This window comes from Trichoderma citrinoviride (assembly GCF_003025115.1).
Source record: "Trichoderma citrinoviride strain TUCIM 6016 unplaced genomic scaffold BBK36scaffold_3, whole genome shotgun sequence".
Classification (NCBI taxonomy): domain Eukaryota; kingdom Fungi; phylum Ascomycota; class Sordariomycetes; order Hypocreales; family Hypocreaceae; genus Trichoderma; species Trichoderma citrinoviride.
The window spans coordinates 604043-624190 of NW_020194711.1; the positions used below are offsets into that span (position 1 = coordinate 604043).

The following is a 20148-nucleotide window of genomic DNA, read 5'->3' on the forward strand; positions in this document are numbered from 1 at the left end:
CCCCCCCGGCTCCGGCAGCGCCCCCGTCGTTGACGATGATCTTGGCGCCCTTCTCCTCAGCGCGCGGGGACGAGCGCGCGCAGGATGCGGAGGCAGTTACTTGTCGGAGAAGCAACGTGGAAGATGATGCGGAAGAAGTAGGCGGCGGCGACGACGACGTCGACGGGCTGCGGGGTGAAGAAAGTCGTGCGTTATGAGGCGGACTGCGGGGAGCGCAGGTGGGAGGGGATGTCTCGGTTGATGGTCTCGGGGTTGTCGTTTATGGAGCGGATTTTGAGGATGAGGGGAGGTGTATGATATGGGGGCGTGGAGGGGGATTGCGTCGGCGATTTTGAAAGGACCATATGGAGTGGAGGGAGAGGGTGTTTACGCGCTGGAAGATTTTTGTAAGATCCATGGTGAGTGAGTGACTGAGTGAGGTTTACGTGTGGTTGTGGTTTTGTTCTGGGGGAGTTTTGATGGCTATGAGAGAGGGCCTTCTTTGGGCCCGAGGGGCAATGTCGTGCAGCTCCTTGGTCAGGGAGATGAGATCCAAGCGTGCCCTGTACGGCGTCTTGTCGTCTTCGGGAGATGGGAAACTCGGCGAGGCCGTCGACGTCGAAGGAGGGCGGCGTCGAGGCTCGTTTGCGGTGATGTGGTCCGTGATGATCTTGGTCTTTGGCTGCGATTTCGTGGGCGAGATCCGTCATGCTACTAATACTACAAACGACAATATGCAAGGCAGGCGTACTTTATTACTGCAACGTGGTGAACATGCCGTCGTGAACATGAGATATAATGCTTGATAGCTCCCATCCTTCATCTCGCCCCCGGCCCCCCCTCATCCCGGCTTCCGCCCTATAACCACATGAAACGGCGTATAGCCATGCTGGCTCGCATCCATCAGATCCCTCCTCACGTCCACCAGATACAGCTCCACCTCCTCCAGCGTCCAGCCAAGACCCCTCGTAAACGGCCTCACGGCAACGCCGTACAGCGCGTCGAGCATCATGCTGCGGTTGTACAGCCCAATCATCTTCATGCGGGCGTCGCGCGGCCACACGCCGATGGGCACCTTGAAGGGCACCTCGGCGACGTCGACGAAGCCCGCGTCGGCGACCTTTTGCTTGTTGTGCCGCATGGCGAGGAGGTCGACGTCGAACTTTTCGAGGGCGCGGACCATGGTCTGGAAGAAGTCCTGCAGCTTGTGGTCCTCGCGGACGGTGCCGTCGTCGCACTTTACTTGGAACTGGAGGTCTTGGAGTTCGACCCATCCGCCTGGCTTCAGGGCTCTGCAGGACGGGGGCAATGGCATTAACATTGTCTTTTTTCTTCTCGGCAAAGTTCGCTCTCGTGAGAGAGGGGGTGGTATCCATGGCTTGGGAAGGTAATGTAATTGGTGACGACTTACCTGTAGGCGCGCGACAGCAGCATTGGCCAGTCGCGTATCGAAGAGGTCATGTGCCGGATGTGAATGTAGTCGAGCGAGTTGGGCGGAATCACCCAGTCTGCCTCGGCATCGTCCACCATGAAGCGGACGTTTGGCGGCACCCACTGGGGCTGGATGGGACTCAGGTCGATGCCGGTGATTTCTGCGCCGGGATATTCGTCTCCCACTGTTTGATTCCAACCCCCCATTCGTCAGTTACTCCGATCAATTCCCCCATGAACTCTTCGTCGCCATACGTATATCAAAGCGCAAGCAAAATCCATATGAACCAAACAACATGAAACTCACTGTCAATCGCCCAAATGCCCGTCCCCGTCCCAACGTCCAATATCCGCTGCGGGTTCTCCAGCGGCGCATAGTGCAGCTTCCCGTCGCACAGGTGCACCACCATGGCGTGCTTCATGTCCTCCCGCTCCTGCTCGAGGTCGTCGTTGGGGAACTGGTACCGGCCCTCCTGGAAGCGGTGGTACCGCCGGTTGTTCTCGAACTCGTAGTCGCGCACGCTGCTGCACACCGACGTCGACGTGCGCGACGCCTGGTCCGACTCGTATCCGGCGTCGCTGTCCGCCGGGTCGTCGTCCGCCTCGATGGCCGCCGCCGCCGGGTCTGCTGTGTCCGGCGAGGCTGGCGCGAGGCCTGCTGCTGCTGCGGCTCCGGAGGCGGGAGCGCCGGAGTCTGCGCGAGGCTTCTTGGCTGCCGCGCCTTCGGCGGGCTTGTCCATTGCGTCTGTAGCTCGCCTTTTTTCTGCTTCTTCTTGGTGTTCAAGCGCCAGTGACAGCGACAGAAGCAGACACGATGCCGCAGACGGTGATGCGGCGAAACGGCTCGCTCACTGCAACTCTGTCAGGATCCCGGCAAAACGAAGAGCTTTTGGCCAAAGGAAATAAAGACTTGTACTCCGTAGTATCAGACCTCAATTAGTCAGTATTCTGCACATGTATGTTTGTGTGTGGGTGTTGGTCGGGGGTCGGAGTATTCATGTTGGCATCATTTCCCAAAGGAGCGCATTGTAGAGAGATCAAATTGAATACCGACAGGGGGATCCAACCGCTGAAGCTTGCGGGCCGGCGCAAAACAGAGTGCTGGATTCGGCCCAGTCCAATCAGAGTTGATGCTGGATGACAAGTCCATGGGGATGGTTGCTTTTGCGGAGAGGCAATTGAAACCTGATCAATTGAGGGCACTAAAGTAAAGCAACCAGGCCAGGCCTGATTTGCTCCATTTGTAAGGCTCAAGCTGCTCAATTCTTCAGTGCTGACTCCGTTTCTCCAGAGCTAATGTATTGTCCCCCCGCCCCCTCTGCCCACTTGCCGGCTCGGGCCGCCGCTGGCTCTCGAGTCATTTGCAGTCGATCGTCAAATATGAATCTAGTACTACTTGTCCTCCGGCGTCTTCTTGTCCGATGATTGCTCGTCCACTGGCGGCTCATCCGACGGCTGTTCCTTGGATTGCTCGCACTGCGGCTTGCTGCTCATAAACGTCACCAGCCCTCCCACCCCGGCCACAACGCCTCCAGCAGTCTGAGCAGCGCCCGTCAGCACCGCGACTCCGTATCCCCCCATGGCGGCGCTCTGCATCGTCGCGAACAGGCTGCCGGCGCCAACGGTTCCCATGCCGGCATGAGCGGCCGATGCCAGAGAGGCTGTGTAATGCATCGTCAGTCAGGATCGAGAGATGAGATTTCGTACGAGGAAGATGCCTTACATGCGGCTATTCCGGCTGGCGTAAAGCCTGCCGCTCCAGCGATGCCCATGATGGGCGCGGTGACAACGATCGGGGCAGCGACAGCCAACACGCCAGCTCCAGCGGCGACGGCTCCGGCAGCCATCAGGGGATTCTCCCAGGCGGCGTCTTTCAGCTGTTGGGATTCATGTCAGTCAGGATCGTTGCGTGAGAGGCAACGCAGACACTCACACGTCGGGCGCGATCCATGAATCCATTGTTGGAACCGTCTTCGTTTGCCCTGGTGCTCTGGGGGCCATCGTCGCAGGAGCATGTGCATGTGCACTGCTCGCCGGCCGTATCAGCGCTCGGAAAGGCAGTCTTCGCCTTTGAACAGCCTTGTTCGGCGCCAGTCATTGTGACTTCGACATATGGGCAATTGTCTCGAGCTTTGGTTGCGTTGTCCGTGTTGCACTGGTCTTCTGTCGTCCGTTGGGCTTCGTATCCGGTCGTGAGGTACTACGCATGGATTTCTGTTAGCTTCCACACAAGAGTGTCGAGATGGTTCAAACCGACAGAACAGATGTGCTCACGCGTAGATGGCTGATGCCTGCAGTGCCCGCCTGGACGCTGTTCTGGACGTTTGCGATGACCCGATGGATGCTGGCTGCGTTGACGTGCTTGGTTACCTCGAGCTGGGCGCTTGCCAGGCCGCCTCGGATTTGGGCGAGAAATGACATTTCCACTCCAGTATGTTCGCGCCCTTATCGCATCAGAAGTGACAATATCCAAGCTCACCGCAATAGCGTGAGGTCACTGTCAATATTGCGGCGCCGATATTTGTGAGATGCAGATGTTCGAGGGTGCCTGAACAGAGATCAGAGGTTCCAAGTTTCGAGTACTTTCACTCAGCCTTGGTCTCTGCATGCATTGTTTGCAAACTGGGCTGCTTCTATGCGGGCGGCCTACCATGTGGCGCAGTCACGGAGCCCAACCGAGCATGCAGTCCGGTATTGGTATTGGGCGAGTGATCAGGTGCAAGGCCTCGTCTTCACGTTACTGTTAAAGTTGCCAGAACTAATTGAGATAAGACAAGCCGCCTCATGAGGAGGGATGATGCAGGTTGTTCGTTGGGCCTCGCGTTTTACATATATGGTGGCTGTGTACTTCAGCTGCCAACAAACCAACGTGGGCGCCCATGGAGATCCAATCAGTCTTTCAGTGATGGATCCTGACATGTGCTCTACCAAATAGCATCAAGATCAACCTATGCAATCAAGGAAATGACTCTCCGAGTCCTCGTCACACGGCCCCAATCAGCCCACAACTCTGGCGACGATACCTGCAATGCCTCCAACAGCGGCTGCAACCCCTCCTACGGTCTGGACAATACCCGTCAGGATTGCCGTGCCATATCCTCCAGCTGCGGCACTCTGCAGCACCGCAAAGCCACTTCCGGCGGCAACGTTTCCGATGCCTGCTTGAGCTCCTGAAGCAACTGAAGCTGGATTGTCATATGGCGTCAGTAGCCGAGCAGATATCAGAATGAGTGGTGGAACCCAAACAAGTGCAGAAGAGGTTTTCTTACCTGCGGCGACTCCGCTCGAGGTGAAGCCGAGGAGATGGGCAACTCCCAGAATAGGGCCCGTGATGATGCCAGGGACTGCGGCAAAGACGATTCCGGCTCCAGTCACCGCCAGCGGCACTTTGTTTTGCTCGACAGCGGCGGCGACCTCCATGCACGTCAGCACTCAGGGTTCCAAGCACGGGCATTGATTGAGGCTCTTGTCTTACCTTTTGGCCGACTGGGCTTCGAGCTGCCTCTCCAGCCGTTTGGACCACCTTTTCGGCTACGTGATGGATGTTCTCATGAGTGACGCGCTGAGAAAGGGCCTTGTTAGTCGACTATAATAGGACAAAAGAAGGAGATTGGTGAGCTTACTTGGCGGATCTGCTGCGCTGCGGCATTGATGCCATTGCCAGCCATCTGAGCACCGATATTGATGTTTTCGGGCGTGACGTGCTGATGAAACATGGTAAGCAGGCTAGAGGTATAACGAAGAGGGGAATGTTGATGGGTATGTAGTTACTTGACGAATCTGGTCTGTAGCAAATCGGATGCCGTCGCCAGCAATCTGGGCGCCGCGGTTGATGTTTTCAGGAGTGATGTGCTGCGTATCGTCAGTTAACCGAAGGAAAGACGTGCTACGATAGTGATATACTGACATACCTGCTGAGCTTGCTGTACAGCCATGCCAATACCGTTTCGAACTATTTCAGCACCATGCTGGATATTCTCAGGCGTGACGTGCTAAGTCTGGTCAGTTTGGATTGAAGTGATGATGGATTCGAGAGCGTATATGAAGTACCTGCTGAGCTTGCTCTACAGCATGGCCGACGCCATCTCGAACAATCTGGGCGGCGCGGTTGATGTTTTCCGGCGTGATGTGCCTGGCAGCCTCTTCCTGAACGCGTGCCAGTCCTTGGCCAAGCTGACCCCAAAAGTCTCCCATGTCTGGGTTGTTCGTCGGCTGATGGCAAAACTGGTGTCGAGGATGCAAATGTGCCGATGAGGACGCTGTTACCAAATCCCAATCAGCCGCAGAGGTCGTGCTCTGGAGATGGCAAGGCACGTTGAAGAGGAGAGGAGAAAAGAAGAAAAAAGAAAGAAATGTGACAAATGAGGAGAGCGTGGCGTGGTTGGAGAATTGTGCTGCGGGAGGCCGACTGCGTGGTTGGCAGGTGTCTTACATGCACCTACATGCCCACGTGAAAGTGAAACAGTTGCTCGCAGCATAGAAGACATTGGCCGTTAGAATTACAATGGTACAGCAGCTGCACGGTGAATCAATTGGCAAAATGATTCAAGAAGTTTGTGGACGCAAAGAAGATATACGATGGCTTCAAGTCATTGGTGCAAGTTCAGCTTAAAAGCGGCGCCTGTCTTCGTCCTCTCTCTCAATCTATACGCGTTTCACTGCCCTGCCCATACATCTAAGTACCCTGTTCACATTGTTTGAACTTGACTAGAGATTTACTTCAACTTCTGTTTTTGATCTTTGTTTTTGATCTTTCTTGTGAAATCATGCCTGATTGCCTGCGATTGTCGTTGCGGCATCTTGAAGCTGGCTGAAGTCCCAGCAAGAGAGCATTTGAAGACGTGTACCCGCCCCTGCCACCCCTTCATACAATACGGCCAATCCACGAAACAACAAATGATTGGATGAAAACTAATTCAAGATCGTATCGAAGTTAACCTAATCTATGTAGAGAAGATAAAGAGCTGATGCTTGCGGAGAGGAGACTAAGTTCTGACTACCTTGCCTTAGTCCAAGTTAGCACCAGACATCTGCAGCCGAATCTGTGCATGGCCCCGAGATGAACTGCCAGACATTCCTCTCACTCTTCTTCCCCGAACCCTTTTCCCTTGAAACACGTTGTCCTTTTCTGTAGAATAGCTCTCCTTCCGACAGCCCAGGCTCAGCATGAACTGCAACGAGCTGCAGGAAAACACCACCGGGGAGCGGTACATGATCAAGCGGCCCAAGGCGCTCCAATGGTTTCACAACGGCCAATTGGTGAAGCACAGCGACGAGGAAAGACAGGCTGGCCGTTTTGAGCTTTTCCTCGACCTCCTATGTAACTCCATCACTCCATCATGATCATTCATGATTGTTGACGCCAACTCAGCTGACAAACCTCTACCAGACGTCGCCATTGTCGCCAACTTCAGCGACGACCTCGCCGAACACCCAGACGGCAAGCATCTCGCCAAGTACATCCTCATCTTCGCCCCAGCATGGCACATCTGGGTCGACCTCCGCGAGATCATGAACTCGTACTACACAGACGACCTCCTCCAGCGGCTCGTCATCCTGTGGGTCATGGCACTGCTCGTCCTGTACGCCAACAATGCGCGTCTGGTGGATGAGGACCTGTCTGCGATGCAGACCACCGCGGGGGCGTACGTCGTCGCTCGCTTCACCACCATGTGCGCCTTTCTCGTGTGCTCTTTTGCAAGCCATCAGCATCGCACGCAGGCTCGCATCATGGCTTTCTTCATGTGTATCGGCCTCTTCATTGCCATCCCGCTGTTCTTCGAGGACGTCAGCATCGAGGCCAAAATCGCCGTCGTTGCCGTCATCATCTTCTATCAAGAAGTCACCTGGTCAATCACCTTGAGCCCAGGGCTCAAGAAAAGACTCAAGCTCACGTACAGCACCGCCGTCGACATTGCCCACGAGATAGACCGCATGGCCGCCTTCTTCATCATCATCCTAGGCGAGTTCGTCTACAGCGTCATTGTTGGAGATCCAGCAGGCGTCGGCCTCACAAAGGGCTATGCGAAAGCTGCGTTTACGCTCATCATTGCCTTTTGCCTCAACTGGCTCTATGTCAGTGGTGACGGCAGCTTGGAGGCGACGCATCCGATTCAACGATCTGCATGGACGGCTTTTGCATTCTTCTTGCTTCATTTACCGCTCTCCGCGTCGTTTCTCATCGGCGGCCACATTGCCGCTATAAGTACCAGATTGGACGAATTTGAAGCGGGACAGAGGTGGCTCTTGGGAGGAGGGCTAGGCGTGGGCATGTTTTGCCTCTGGATCTACGGCATGTTGTATCGGACGCATGACGAAGACTGCTTGATCATGTCGAAGACGCCGCGCGTAGGGATGCGATTAGTTGTTGCCATCGTTCTGATTGCATTGCCTGCGACAGATGATGGGCTGTCGACGACGAGCTTCATGGCGGTGGTTATGTCTCTCTTTGCGTTTGTGGTGATTTGGGAGACTGTTGGGGGTCTCCTGAAGGGGGCTCAGGTCTTTGAGCCTTGGACGGATCGACATGCGCCTGTGAGCGACACCGAGGCAGACGAGAGATTGGGGCCAAGTCAAGGGTGACTACGCTAAAGATGTCTAAATGACAATGGGAAAGGTCGTGAGCTTCATGGTTGTCGTATGTATCGTCCATAGGGGAGCTTTATATCACAAACATCTCCCCGTTTGCCAGACGAAAATTCTGCTCATCTTCCCTCGTCTCGTGCGGCATAGCCAGATATTCTTTGAGAAAGCTGTGGGCACGCTCAAGATTCTTGCTGTAGCTGCTCATGGCCTGAAATCGACTGAGGATCCAACGTTGATGGACCACGCTGTTGGTCTCAAGAGCCACGACAAAGAGCGGCCATGCGACTCTGATTGTGCCTTCAACTCCCTGGTGCTTATCAGCTTGGATGGCCAGATCGATGATGGCTGTTATATGAGCCTCAGGTACGATGTCCATCGTCGCCGTTGTCTCATATCTCCGGATCACGCGCAAGAAATCGAGCTTGGCAGCATGATATATCGGGACGAATGCACGGATATTGGCCACAAGACGGTGCGAGTTATCCGTCGATGGTGATATATCCGACGCCACCTCAAGCAACTCCCCGTATCGCAGATCTACCTGCCTGAAAGCCGACTCAACGGCTGGTAATCGCAGCTGGAGCTCATCTGCACCAAGTTTCGAAATATCAGCCACCATGCTCCGGAGCTGCATGGACGCGCACAGAAAGGCGAAGATGTCACGATTCTCCACGTCGTCCAACAGTTCGACCTGAGGATACCCATCCCCCCACATTGAGCGGTACAACGAGTTTGAGTATCTGTGCAGCACGTCAAACCCCGAAATGGACGACGCATCGTCTGGGGCCATGATGTCTTTCAGCTCGCTGTTGAACTGGCCGCCAAGTCCAAAGGTGGCGGCTGTGGCATCGCAGAGAGCAATCCAGACAAGAAGCCTGATTACGAAGAGCGAGAAAGCAGGCTCTTGCGGCTGATGACTTTGCGGCGCCTGCATTCGAGCCAAAACTGGCGTACCTTGCCATCCACGCTTGGCTATTTGCTCGGATAGGCGCTGACAGCAGTGCTTCACGATCAAGGCCCCTCCGGCAAGGTGGTTTGACAGGCCGGAGCATGACCCGTTCCCGTACTTCTGCTCGTAAACAAGCATCAGGTAGAGCACTGCGCAGATGGGATCCAGCTCCAGCTGCCGGCCGTCGTCTGCATTTCCGATGACATCGGCCAGGAGGCCTAGGGCAGCCGAATAATGTTGAAGCGGCGTCCATTTATTACGATCCCGCTCTACCGGCTGAGAAGAGCCGTCTTCAGATCCATCTGAAGCGCTGTGTCGCCGGAACTCAATCTCATGACCCCCAAGAGCGAGTAACGCATGCATGACCATGGGCTCATCTTGGGCCAGAGTGAATATGATGGAAAAGAGCGAGTAATCCGGATTCTTGGTATGATGGATCCTCGCAAACGTAGTCCGAAAATACCGAATCGCCTCATGGTCGGCCAAAGTGAGATTCAGCGAACTGGCACTACCAGGGAACGCAGGAAGCCGAGTACACATAGGAAGCGCCAGAGCCCTCGTCAGCGCTGCGCGCCGAGCCCACGTCGGCAGTGCCTTAGAGCTCTCGAGGGCCCGCATGTAGCCCCGGGATATGGCCAGGAGGTCGTTGTGCTTCATCTTGGGCTCGTAGTCGCAGAGCCGTCTTAGACGGACGCAGCGCTCGCAGCGGGGCCGGGCTTCGTCGCATTTGACCTTTTTGATGCGGCATGTGTGGCAGCCCGTTTTGGAGCGGCGGCGGCTCTTCTGAGGATGAGGGCCGGTGGTGGACATGGCATGATCCATGGCCAGCCACTGAGACCTTGTTGGTGTTGAAGATTCAAAATGTTGCTGATGGGCGGGCTTGACTCGTGTTGGCAGGGATATCTGAGGTCTGACAGCTTCACCTATGTATAGAAGCTAGAACGCATCTCTGTTAGTCGGATGAGAAGAGGAACAAGATGCTTCTGAAAGGGCGTCATCGGTCTCTTTTGCGGGCCTACGAGATTACTACTATCTTCATGAGTAGTGTTGAAGCTGTGAAGCCGTTCACATGGCCAACGTCGTGCGGCTGCGTTTGCCGACCGTCGGCAGCCTCAGCCGCTGTCAAACATTGATCGGATCGGATCGGGGCAGTAAGATGCTTATATGCCTTGGCTCTGTCTTGTTTGCGCCACACAAGAATCAAAGGTTGGGGGTGGTTTCACAGAGCCCGAGACTCCGCACGCCGCTAGCTACTAAGAAGCCGACGGTCGCTAATCGTGAATGGAGTTTCATTGAGCAGAGATCCAATCAAGATGTGAGATTGTATAGCCGATAGGAAGCTCCCACTTTTGTACAGGAAGCTGTGCTCTCCATGACATCGTTTTGCGGGTAGTGCTCTGTGTATAAAACTGCTCAATCTTGACTTTACGATCCATCTCCAGCAAAGTCTGAATTCAGCTCTCTTAGGGATCATTCTACGCACGTTAGACTAGATTATCAGCATGGCGGCCAAGGTTGACCTTGAACAAGCCCGTCAGCTCGTCAACACCCGCCTCGACGAGCTCAACCCGCAACTCCGCACCGTCAACAAATCCATCCACGAGAACCCCGAACTCGCCTACCATGAATTCCAGGCGCACGACACAATCACCGCCTTCCTGGAGAAACTAGGCTTCGACGTGAAGCGCAAGACGTGGGGCCTGGACACCAGCTTCGAGGCCACAATCGGCTCGGGAGGCCGCCAGGTCGTCGTCTGCTGCGAGTACGACGCTCTGCCTGACATTGGACACGGCTGCGGCCACAACCTGATTGCCACCTCTTCGCTGGCTGCGTTCCTCGGTGCGGCTCACGCGCTGTCTCAATTGGGCGCCCCGGGGAGGTTGAGGATCCTGGGGACGCCTGCCGAGGAGGGAGGCGGCGGCAAGGCAAAGCTGATTGACGCGGGTGCGTTCAGTCCCGCCGAGGACATTGCCGCGTCGATCATGGCTCACCCGATATCTGTCAATCTCATGAACTACGGGGGAAGAAGCGGCGTCTCTGGCGTGGCGGGATTCAACCTCATCGCGAGCCACAAGTTCCGGGTTGAGTTTAGGGGAGTCCCGGCACACGCCGCTGGCGAGCCTTGGAACGGCGTCAACGCGTTGGACGCTGCTGTGGCGGCGTATAACAACATCTCCATGCTGCGCCAGCAGATTCGGCCTGACGAGAGGATACATGGCGTTATCGAGGTGGGCGGCACGGTGCCCAATGTCATTACTGATTACACGCGCATGAACTGGTATATCCGGAGTCCGACCAGTCAACGGGGAGAATTGCTTGTGAAGAGGGTAAAGGCCTGCATAGAGGCAGCAGGAGCGGCAACTGGTTGCCAAGTCAACTATATCCCGTGAGTGTTGAAGGCTTACTTTTACGCTTTTGGCCCTCCTACTGATCATTTGGGCAGAGCCGCGACGTACGAGCACGTCATCTCCAATCCCACTCTATGCAAAGCATATGTCGAAGACATGAGCAAGCTGGGCGAAAAGGTCGAAATCACTTTACCTGAGAGCTTCAACGCCTCGACCGACATGGGCAACGTGACGCACGTGGTGCCTGGTATTCATGGCGGCTTTGGCATCGAGACGGGACCAAACGTCTCGCTGCACAGCCGTGAGTTTGCCGCTGCTGCGGGTACGGATGAGGCGCACGAGGTGGCGATGAAGAGCGGCAAGGGCATGGCGATGCTGGCTTTGAGGGTGTTGCTTGATGACGAGGTTGCGGAGAGGGCGCGGGCGGACTTTGACAAGAGGTATGAGTAGGAAATGTTGATGTTTTGATAGCCATTTTCACTTCAAATCGAATTCATATACTTCATATGTCAATCAACACGTCGTGTGAGGCGTATTGTATGGCTTTCCCAAAGCGTCTACCGAGACTCTTATATCGGCATGTTGCCAAGTGAAACTTCTTCCAATAAGATGCAGCGTAGCATCCCCGTGCTTGGCGGACATGGTTTTCTCCCGCGTGAGGCTAACATGGGACGAGCCGAGGGATCCTGATTAGCCTAGGATCTGAGAGAAGGAAATCTGCATTGATCGAGGCGGGATTGCAGGGGTCTTGAGGCGCCGTTGCCGCTATAGACAATGTTGTTGCGGCGGTAAAGCTTGCGTTTACAAAAAGAGCTCAATTTGTGGTTTGTTGGGCTTTCATTGATTGGCTTCATCTTCCCAAGGATTCAATGAAGTTGATGTCCAAACCAACGGCAAATGGGGTCGTGAAACCTCCAGTTACAGGGTCATCCATACAGGGATACTCAGAATGGCTTCACCGGCACCTGCACATCAGCAACAGTGGATTCTATGTATCCTCTCGAAACCTTACCCTCACGACGATCTTCCCCGTTTGCTCGACGACGCCGCGGAGCATCGGTCGCGTTTTTGATATAGCGCAGAAGCGCAGCTCCGTGTACCGGCCGAAACATCTCCATCAAGAAGGAAACAATGGCAATGTCGAGCCGAAAGAGCGACTCTTGCGTTTCATTCGAGCATAACCCCCTGGTATGCAACATGAAACTCGGAGCCTATAAATATTGCCTGCGTCCCTGTTGGAACACAGCTCATTCCTCACACGGCAGCACAGATCATCAGGCTTTGTAGAAGTGAATCTTCCTGTTCTGTAAAAAAATGAAGGCCGCTTTTCTTCTTCTCTGGGGAGCCGCGCTGGCTACCGCCCAGACCGTCTACTTCATTCGACACGGCGAGAAGCCCGCTGACGACGACGATCCCAATTTGAGCGCCCAGGGAGTGCAGCGCGCTCAGTGCTTGAGGAACGTTTTCGGTGCCGGCTCCCAGTATAACATTCAGTACATCATCGCCGAGAAGCCCAAGGGTATGTGAATCTGGATCACCATGATCTTGGTGCGATATAACTGTGCTGGACGTCGGATTAGCTAACAGGTTTGAATGCAGATGGAAAGCGGATTCGTGCTCTCAACACCGTTACTCCTCTGGCCAATGACCTTGGTTTGACCGTCGACACAAGCTGCGGCAAGACCAAGTCCGACTGCGTTGCGGACCTTGTCGATGACTACAAGGGCTCTGGCAACATTCTCATCTGGTAGGATATACATGCCCACCGCTTCTGGGACGTTGAACTAACACCTCAGTAGCTGGGAGCACAGCGAGCTTACTAACATTGCCAAGTCTCTGGGCGACAAGAAGGCCCCCGATTATCCTGACGATTCGTTTAACTTGATCTGGACCGACCCTCTTCCTTATGATAACATTACTAGCATTACGTCCGAGAACTGCCCTGGCTTGGATGACTAAAAACCATCAGTTACGAAGAAGGAATGGTATAGCTCACTTGCCGACTTGTATATACCTGTACAAAGGTTTTGGAAAATAAGATAGAAGCGGTTTCAGGTCGTATATGACTTGCCACTTGTGGCAAAAGAGGCCTCATTGTTTCTTGTAAAATATTCATGTCAAGAGATTATCATGAAATTCCCGAAGACTATGTGGCGCAGATTTGTACGTTACTATTGTGAAACTCCGACGGCAATTACACATTCCCTCACACTCTAATCACCTACATCCGGAGATATTTATCCGGCAATGGAGGAGTTGGAAGCCCAAGGTTCCTGTGGTCTCGAGGAAACTTGTAGCTTACAAGCGGTTGAGAAGTAGTATTATTTACGAAGAAGGCTTAGGATAGCCCACCTGCCGACTTGTATATAAGGTACCTGCAAGGAAGATTAAGGAATAGACGTATAAAAGAGGGGGACTTCATGCATTCGTATATTCCTAGGTCCTTTTGGCCAGAACATCCAGTTCAGTCTAAGAACTATTCTCCGTCAAAACCTCATTGAACATTTCGAGGAATACCGACGTGACGCAGGCTTGTACTTTATTTGAACATCCTCCTCGGAATACCATGATTCACCCTCACTCTTACACTTGGGTTGCCCACATTGGAAAGATGTGACCAGCAAGAGAGTAAGTAAGAAGCCCAAGCTGTTTGTTTGTGGTTTCGAAGAGACACGTATTTCACAGTTGCTTGATCTAATTTGAGGTATTGCTTATACATCTGTCTGCAGCAAAGTTGCATAGATTATATAGATATATTTATACCAGCTTACTCAAGCACTATCTAAAGCGAACTTTCGTGAGACTTTAAGTGAGCGTTACATCGCTGGTAATATACCGGTGGATAATCTCGTGATATCTTATGCCAAGTTGCATAGTGGTTGGCGTCTTTCCAGAATACCAGACCAGTTGTTCAACATCGGTTGGTCGCACCATAGCCGAATTAGCCGATATCACCAGTGAAGCTCAACTTGCTCGTTTGCTTGTCATCCACCTACACAATGTCACAGTGCATAACGGTGTTGAGTTTCCGGTTAAGGCTTATTGAGAATGTTGGTTCACTTCCAACGGGCTCCATGTCGCCCGCAACTGTACTCGATGCGGAAATATTCACGGCCTCTGCAGCGTTGGCGAGCGGGAACAAGACCCCCATTTTGGGAAACTAGTCTATCGGAGTCCAAGAACGGGGTTTCATCGAAGGGCCAGAAAAGGGCATAAGCTACATAAGCAAGCTTAATTGGCCATCGTTCGACCTGCTAGAAGACCTTTGGTGGGGGTCCTTCATTGAGATGATGCTTTGTTCCAAGCTGTTTCAAGCCGTGAATGAGCGTGAAGCTGCATGAAGTAGGCGTTGACTGTCTCGCTTACGCAGCCCTATGAGCTGTCATTTCTTAGTGTGAATCGTCAACATGGAGTTGTCAGATGAAATCAGAGGTTATCACGTAGTCTGAGCCTAGTAGGGCAGGCTTCAAGTTGAAAGCCAGTCTCGTCTTTGGGCATGATCACAATAAGCTGCCTAACCAACTGCTTGGAAACGCCGATGTTACATGACACATCACCATACTTCTATGATGCAGACCATCATAGATGTCACCTCCTATTAGGAGCTTTTACTCCTATCACGTTCCTATTGTGTGCTTTTACTTTCTCAAAGCAATAATCATATGCTCTTTGTCTAGCAAACTTACAGTGGTGAGGTTGTCTCATTGATCAAACACGAACCGGAACTGTTCACGATTGGACGGAACAACAGGCTGTCGGATGCCCGACTTCCTAAACTCGAGACTCTATATGGATAGCCGTCCCGTTTAAGCGCAGCGCAATATGGGGAAGCTACTAGATACTCTCCACGCATTGGGTCTGATGTGAGCGCTAGAACGGGACTTCAGCGGCAGTTATAAGCACTTGCAGGTTTAGATGCACTTTTCCGCGGCGATGGCTCACCAGATACCCGGGCATTAGGCAATTGAAGACAAATTGACGATGTTGACGTAATTCGGTCGTTTCACTACTATAAAGATCTCGTCCTCATGATCCAGTATAGAAAGTTGTGAATGGAGTTGTGGACAAGCCAACAGAGAATTGCAGCAGTTCTAAGATACTATACTTTTACCAAGTACTATTGCGGTTGTTTGCTCTGAATCAAACTACCCCTTCCTCCTGAGGAAACAAAGCAAAGTCTTGACGAGAAACATCCAGTTCCTATCTTCCAGATCAAGTCAGCATGGATTCTGCACCCCCAAGAGGTATCGATGTTTCGCGGCCCTCTGTCGCTCGAATGGTATGAGCTCAAATATGATTCAAGAGAGTCCAGCCATACTAAGATCTAGGAAGTATGACTTCTATCTTGGCGGAAAGAACAACTTCGAGTCGGACAGAGCCGCCGTCGCAGCAGTCAAGCAGGCACTCCCCAACATCTTCGAAATCGCCGCAGAAGGACGTCACTTTCTCCGCCGCGTGATTCGATACATGTGCTTCCAGGGAATCGAACAGTTCATCGACATCGGATCTGGGCTACCAAGTGCAGACAACACACACCAGGTTGCTCAGAGAGTCAACCCTAACGCTCGTGTCGTGTATGTGGATATTGATGATGCAGCTGTCATTCAAGGTCGACAGATACTCAACGGAGATCCTTCCACGGCATTCATACAAGGATCGGTTCTGGAGTTGGAGCCCATCTTGAACCACCCCGAAACGCGCAACCTCATCGACTTCTCCAAGCCGGTCGGCGTGGTGATGATGGGGCTCCTCCACTTCTTCGATATACCCACCGACCGCGCTATTCTCAAGCAACTCCACGAAGATCTTGCTCCAGGGAGCCTAGTAGGCTTCAGTCATGGCGTTTTGGACTACCAGAACGAGAATGCTATAAAGGAAGTTCTCGATGCTTATGCGAGGACGCCTACGCCGCTGATTATGCGAACAATGGACGACATCAAGAAGATCATGGAGGGATATCTTGCGGTGGAACCGGGACTTGTTCTGATGCATGACTGGAAGATGGACATGGCTGAGGAGGGAGAGCCTGAGCCTCCGAGGACACTCATCTGGGCTGGAACGGTGTTGCGTATCTGATTTTCTGATCATCAGCGATAGCAAACGATAGCATACGAAAGCGTCTATTTTCTGAACTAACTGGCTCTCTTGGACCATGAAGTACTACTTTTGTTTCGTGACATAAAGAAAAAGCTTGATCTCATTAACTCACCGGCATGTCAGAGGCTCAAAAGTCGTTATACTAAAATAAGAAGTCTCATATAATCAACAGTTCGATATGACTTCCGTCGCCATTCAGTCACGGAAGAGGTGTAACGAATCAGGAGTATAGCGTCTGCCTTGATAGAAGGAGCTGGAGTAGAGTAGCTTGCCCCTAAGCAAGTTCAACAAGTCTCTATCTATATCTTGTGTCTCAAGACTCGGCTGTTATCACTTTCAACTGCGGGAATCACGCTCATATAACACATGGTACAGTAACTCTCCGACCCTATAAGCCCAACATCCTCTCCTCTTCCATATGACCAACTTCGTTGCAACCTCAATTAATAATGCATTAATAAAGCTCAACAAAATCTTCGAAAGTCTCCAAATCTCAACGTCACCGACTGTGCAATCGCGAGTTGTCCCCCTGGACTTGAGTCGTGGGCAACCCAAGACGCTAACCTCTTACGGTAACATTATCCGCCAAGACTTTTGCATATGGTGTAAGTCAGGACATCACGACGATGCTCTTGTTCGAGGACGGCGGGGAAAGAGACGATAATTGGATGAATCGAGTAATATTGTGAGAATCTTCATCTATAAGGTTATTACAGAATGCTTACATATGTGATATTTGGAATTGTAAACGCCGTGATAGTTGTTACAACTTGGAGGCTTTAGGTAAGTCTCCCGAGTTGCGTCCGGGGCAGGAGTTGTCAAATCTCCGAAATCAAGTTTAAATAACGGCTCTTTTCTTCTCGTAAACGGAACAAGTACTCAAACAACAGCTACAAGCTCCTCAGAGGGTCTCTCTATCCAAGCAATTCACAACAAGCTGGCCATAATGTCCACCTTCAAGGGCTCCGTCAGTGTCACATACATCGGCACAGCCACTGCCCTCCTCCAGATCGACAATGTCACTTTCTTGACAGACCCCTTCTTTTCCCCCTCTGGCGCCGAATGGGACCTCCAAGTTGTCTTGCTCAAAGTCTCTCAAGATCCTGCCATCAAGCCTGCAGACCTTCCTCCCATTGACGCTGTCCTCCTCAGCCACGAGGACCACCCTGACAATCTCGACGAGATCGGCCGCCAGGTTCTCGAAGGCAAGAAAGTCTTCACCACCAAGGATGGCGCCAAGAACATCGGGAACAAGGCCATTGTCACTGGCATGAATGCTGGTGACAAGACAACCCTCGTCGCGAATGGCAAGACCTTTGAGATCATTGCTACGCCGGCTGAGCACGCTCCTCAGGGCGAGTGTATTGGCTTCATTGTCACATCGCCCGACTTTGGCACCACCAACGGCCTTCCCAACGCCATCTTCTTTTCCGGAGACACCATCTACAACCAAGATGTTGCCAACAGCCTCAAGGGGTACCACATCAGCCTTGCTCTGCTCAACCTCGGCCGTGCAGCTGTTGAGGTGGGCGCACCTGAGCCCTTGGCTATTACCATGGACGGCAAGCAGGCTGCTCAGCTCATCAAGGATGCCGATGTCGAGAAGGTTGTGCCGATGCACTTTGAGGGATGGGGTCACTTCAGTGAGGGGAGGGAGGAGGCTACCAAGGCTTTCGCGGAGGCTGGTGTTAGTGACAAGGTATTGTGGCTGCCTCGTGGTGAGCGCAAGGGTCTTTTCTAGGTATTTAGAAGATGTAGAGCTTCGTAAGCATGCTTTGAGAGCTATACAAACTATGTATAAGTGTTATTGTGTGTAGCATGAAAATGGATTCAATTGCTCTCTCACCACTGCCATCAAACTCCATCATCATCCACGATATACTGTGCAATATAATCGTACCCTCGATCTCGGATGCCATCAATTACCCGTTCACACCACGATATCAGTTCCTGGTCGTAGAAATGATTATACCGAAGAAATTGGTAGGCTATCCGCGTCGGTAGTGTCGCAGATATTGCTCCAAACAGCCTCATCTCGTCTTGTACCAGATATTCAATGCTCTGGAAAATCCAAGTAGACATTTGAATCGCCATTTCAGTGATGAGTGGGCTCTCCGGGCTTTCTCCATTGATCAACAGCTCCTCGTCTCGTAGCTCCGGGTAATCTTCCCTTAGCTTTCTGATGTAGACGACGCACATTATCCAGAACGTCCAGTAATGCGTCATGGAGTTCGCTGTGGTGATATCAGGAAACCAGATATGGGCTTTTTCGGGGCTTTTGCCCAGGACGCGGAAGGATGGCTTGTTTGTGAGGCTCTGGAAGGAAACATTCCAGTTGACAAGGGCATCGAGGAGGTTCTTCAGATCTTCCAAAACCGCGCGGGGCGCATTTGCATTGGGGGAGCCATATTTGAGTCTGTCAATATCGACTAGAATAGATGGAATTGCTGTGGCTTCTGTCATGAGGGCATGGAAAGAGTTTGCCTCGACATATTGAAACGGGATAGTGCGCCATTCAGGCGAGGCAAGAAACGTGGGATTTTTGGTGCGAATCGAGTGAATAATCTTATTGAAACAGTCAGCTATCATGAATCCAGTGACGAGGCGAGCGCACGGTTCATACCATGGCAGGGCGGAGGCCAATGAATATCCTATGAGACGGTCCGGTCGAATAGGCTTCAGGGCTGTGCAGCTGGATCAGATCACTCAAGCCAGCCGCATGGGCCGAGCTGCTAGAGACGGCAGTCGGCAGGATGATCTATAAACAGCAGAATTCGTTAGTCCGTTGGCAATAGGAGGTACGGTATGGGGGATGCAAGGAAAATAGAAGCTGAAGAGTTCAGCACATACCTCTGAGATCATGAGGCACATGATGGCCACGGCCAAGACGTCTGAATCTGCAGTATGCGTGATGTCATGCAGGCTGTCATGCAGCGAATGCAATGCGGAACAATGTGCCGTCAGAGCGTCCGAGATGGGCGCTATTCCGTTGCGACCCCTGGACAGAATGGATACGCCAAGGGCCTTGACCGATGAAGACAGCGCCATCTCATATCGCCGAGTCAGGGACAGGACCGGCAGAAGCTCGATCCACGCTCCACACACCCGAGGGTGAATATCGACGTCCCAGTTCATGAATGCTGAGTTGCTGGACAGCACAGTCGGGGAGAAGTTTTGCACAACCAGCGAGATGATGTCCTGGAAGGGCCAGGCCAGGGATGGCCGCACTACCGGGGCTGCATGTTTGGCTATCAGCCGCGTGTCGTGGAATATATCGTCGCAAGTGTCCGCCGGAATATCCGTTCGTGTAATCGTGCATTCGCGTTCCTTCTTTGTGATTTTTCCGTCTTTACGTGTCTTGGATTTCGCCGATGCCCCTATGGATAGCTGTGATGGTATGAAGACGAGGTCATACTGATAGCCTCCACATTTGATCTTGGTTCCTGCGCATTGCGAGCACGAAGGACGCTTTCCGTCGCACTGGAAAGACCAGATTCAGTAAGAAATTCCGAGACAAGTCATGTATGTCAGGTGTAAGATGAGAAAAGGTATAGATAGTCGTTGGCAGAGGAAACTGGTTGACAACATTCTCACCAAACCGGGCATAATCTCAGTTGCTCAATTGACCACTCACCCCCAGCTTCCGTGCCCTGCAAGTATGACAGACGGTCAACTTCCGAACCTTCATGGTGTCTCTGGCTCAGAGCGCTTCAGATGTCCCATATAGGCAATACACGACGAACGCGCTGGTTCAGGATA

The 20148-nt window shown here is 52.7% G+C and overlaps 11 protein-coding genes across 11 annotated transcripts; 5 read left to right on the plus strand and 6 right to left on the minus strand.

The window, feature by feature from the left end:
• Positions 1-820: 820 nt before the first annotated feature.
• BBK36DRAFT_1113394 (S-adenosyl-L-methionine-dependent methyltransferase) lies at positions 821-2150 on the minus strand (the record flags this gene model as incomplete). Its single annotated transcript, XM_024889906.1, has 3 exons — positions 821-1271; positions 1391-1595; positions 1718-2150. The coding sequence occupies 3 exons, from the start codon at positions 2148-2150 to the stop codon at positions 821-823; spliced, it is 1089 nt and encodes a 362-aa protein (XP_024751913.1).
• Positions 2151-2802: 652 nt separating this feature from the next.
• Positions 2803-3257, minus strand: BBK36DRAFT_1112777 (hypothetical protein; the record flags this gene model as incomplete). Its single annotated transcript, XM_024889836.1, has 2 exons — positions 2803-3071; positions 3134-3257. 2 exons carry the CDS (start codon positions 3255-3257, stop codon positions 2803-2805), a joined length of 393 nt encoding a protein of 130 aa, XP_024751914.1.
• Positions 3258-4443: 1186 nt separating this feature from the next.
• On the minus strand, positions 4444-4791 carry BBK36DRAFT_1104451 (hypothetical protein; the record flags this gene model as incomplete). The annotated part of the gene is made up of 2 exons (XM_024889182.1): positions 4444-4595; positions 4680-4791. Coding segments are annotated over 2 exons (264 nt in total), but the record flags the coding sequence as incomplete, so codon positions are not given.
• BBK36DRAFT_1166501 (hypothetical protein) lies at positions 4782-5604 on the minus strand (the record flags this gene model as incomplete). Its single annotated transcript, XM_024894925.1, has 6 exons — positions 4782-4796; positions 4886-4972; positions 5034-5114; positions 5182-5321; positions 5354-5402; positions 5461-5604. The coding sequence occupies 6 exons, from the start codon at positions 5602-5604 to the stop codon at positions 4782-4784; spliced, it is 516 nt and encodes a 171-aa protein (XP_024751916.1).
• Positions 5605-6576: 972 nt separating this feature from the next.
• On the plus strand, positions 6577-7992 carry BBK36DRAFT_1111942 (hypothetical protein; the record flags this gene model as incomplete). The annotated part of the gene is made up of 2 exons (XM_024889755.1): positions 6577-6730; positions 6800-7992. The coding sequence occupies 2 exons, from the start codon at positions 6577-6579 to the stop codon at positions 7990-7992; spliced, it is 1347 nt and encodes a 448-aa protein (XP_024751917.1).
• Positions 7993-8071: 79 nt separating this feature from the next.
• BBK36DRAFT_1113248 (hypothetical protein) lies at positions 8072-9766 on the minus strand (the record flags this gene model as incomplete). The annotated part of the gene is made up of 1 exon (XM_024889885.1): positions 8072-9766. The coding sequence occupies one exon, from the start codon at positions 9764-9766 to the stop codon at positions 8072-8074; it is 1695 nt and encodes a 564-aa protein (XP_024751918.1).
• A 680-nt stretch (positions 9767-10446) lies between these two features.
• Positions 10447-11742, plus strand: BBK36DRAFT_1113770 (hypothetical protein; the record flags this gene model as incomplete). The annotated part of the gene is made up of 2 exons (XM_024889953.1): positions 10447-11330; positions 11388-11742. The coding sequence occupies 2 exons, from the start codon at positions 10447-10449 to the stop codon at positions 11740-11742; spliced, it is 1239 nt and encodes a 412-aa protein (XP_024751919.1).
• An 882-nt stretch (positions 11743-12624) lies between these two features.
• Positions 12625-13245, plus strand: BBK36DRAFT_1105598 (hypothetical protein; the record flags this gene model as incomplete). Its single annotated transcript, XM_024889200.1, has 3 exons — positions 12625-12811; positions 12892-13039; positions 13092-13245. Coding segments are annotated over 3 exons (489 nt in total), but the record flags the coding sequence as incomplete, so codon positions are not given.
• A 2269-nt stretch (positions 13246-15514) lies between these two features.
• Positions 15515-16368, plus strand: BBK36DRAFT_1166506 (DUF574-domain-containing protein; the record flags this gene model as incomplete). Its single annotated transcript, XM_024894926.1, has 2 exons — positions 15515-15571; positions 15625-16368. 2 exons carry the CDS (start codon positions 15515-15517, stop codon positions 16366-16368), a joined length of 801 nt encoding a protein of 266 aa, XP_024751921.1.
• A 967-nt stretch (positions 16369-17335) lies between these two features.
• Positions 17336-18130, plus strand: BBK36DRAFT_17643 (Metallo-hydrolase/oxidoreductase; the record flags this gene model as incomplete). Its single annotated transcript, XM_024897843.1, has 1 exon — positions 17336-18130. One exon carries the CDS (start codon positions 17336-17338, stop codon positions 18128-18130), a length of 795 nt encoding a protein of 264 aa, XP_024751922.1.
• A 113-nt stretch (positions 18131-18243) lies between these two features.
• Positions 18244-20077, minus strand: BBK36DRAFT_1156859 (N-terminal fungal transcription regulatory domain-containing protein; the record flags this gene model as incomplete). The annotated part of the gene is made up of 4 exons (XM_024893962.1): positions 18244-18954; positions 19013-19147; positions 19240-19869; positions 20024-20077. 4 exons carry the CDS (start codon positions 20075-20077, stop codon positions 18244-18246), a joined length of 1530 nt encoding a protein of 509 aa, XP_024751923.1.
• Between the last annotated feature and the right edge of the window lie 71 nt (positions 20078-20148).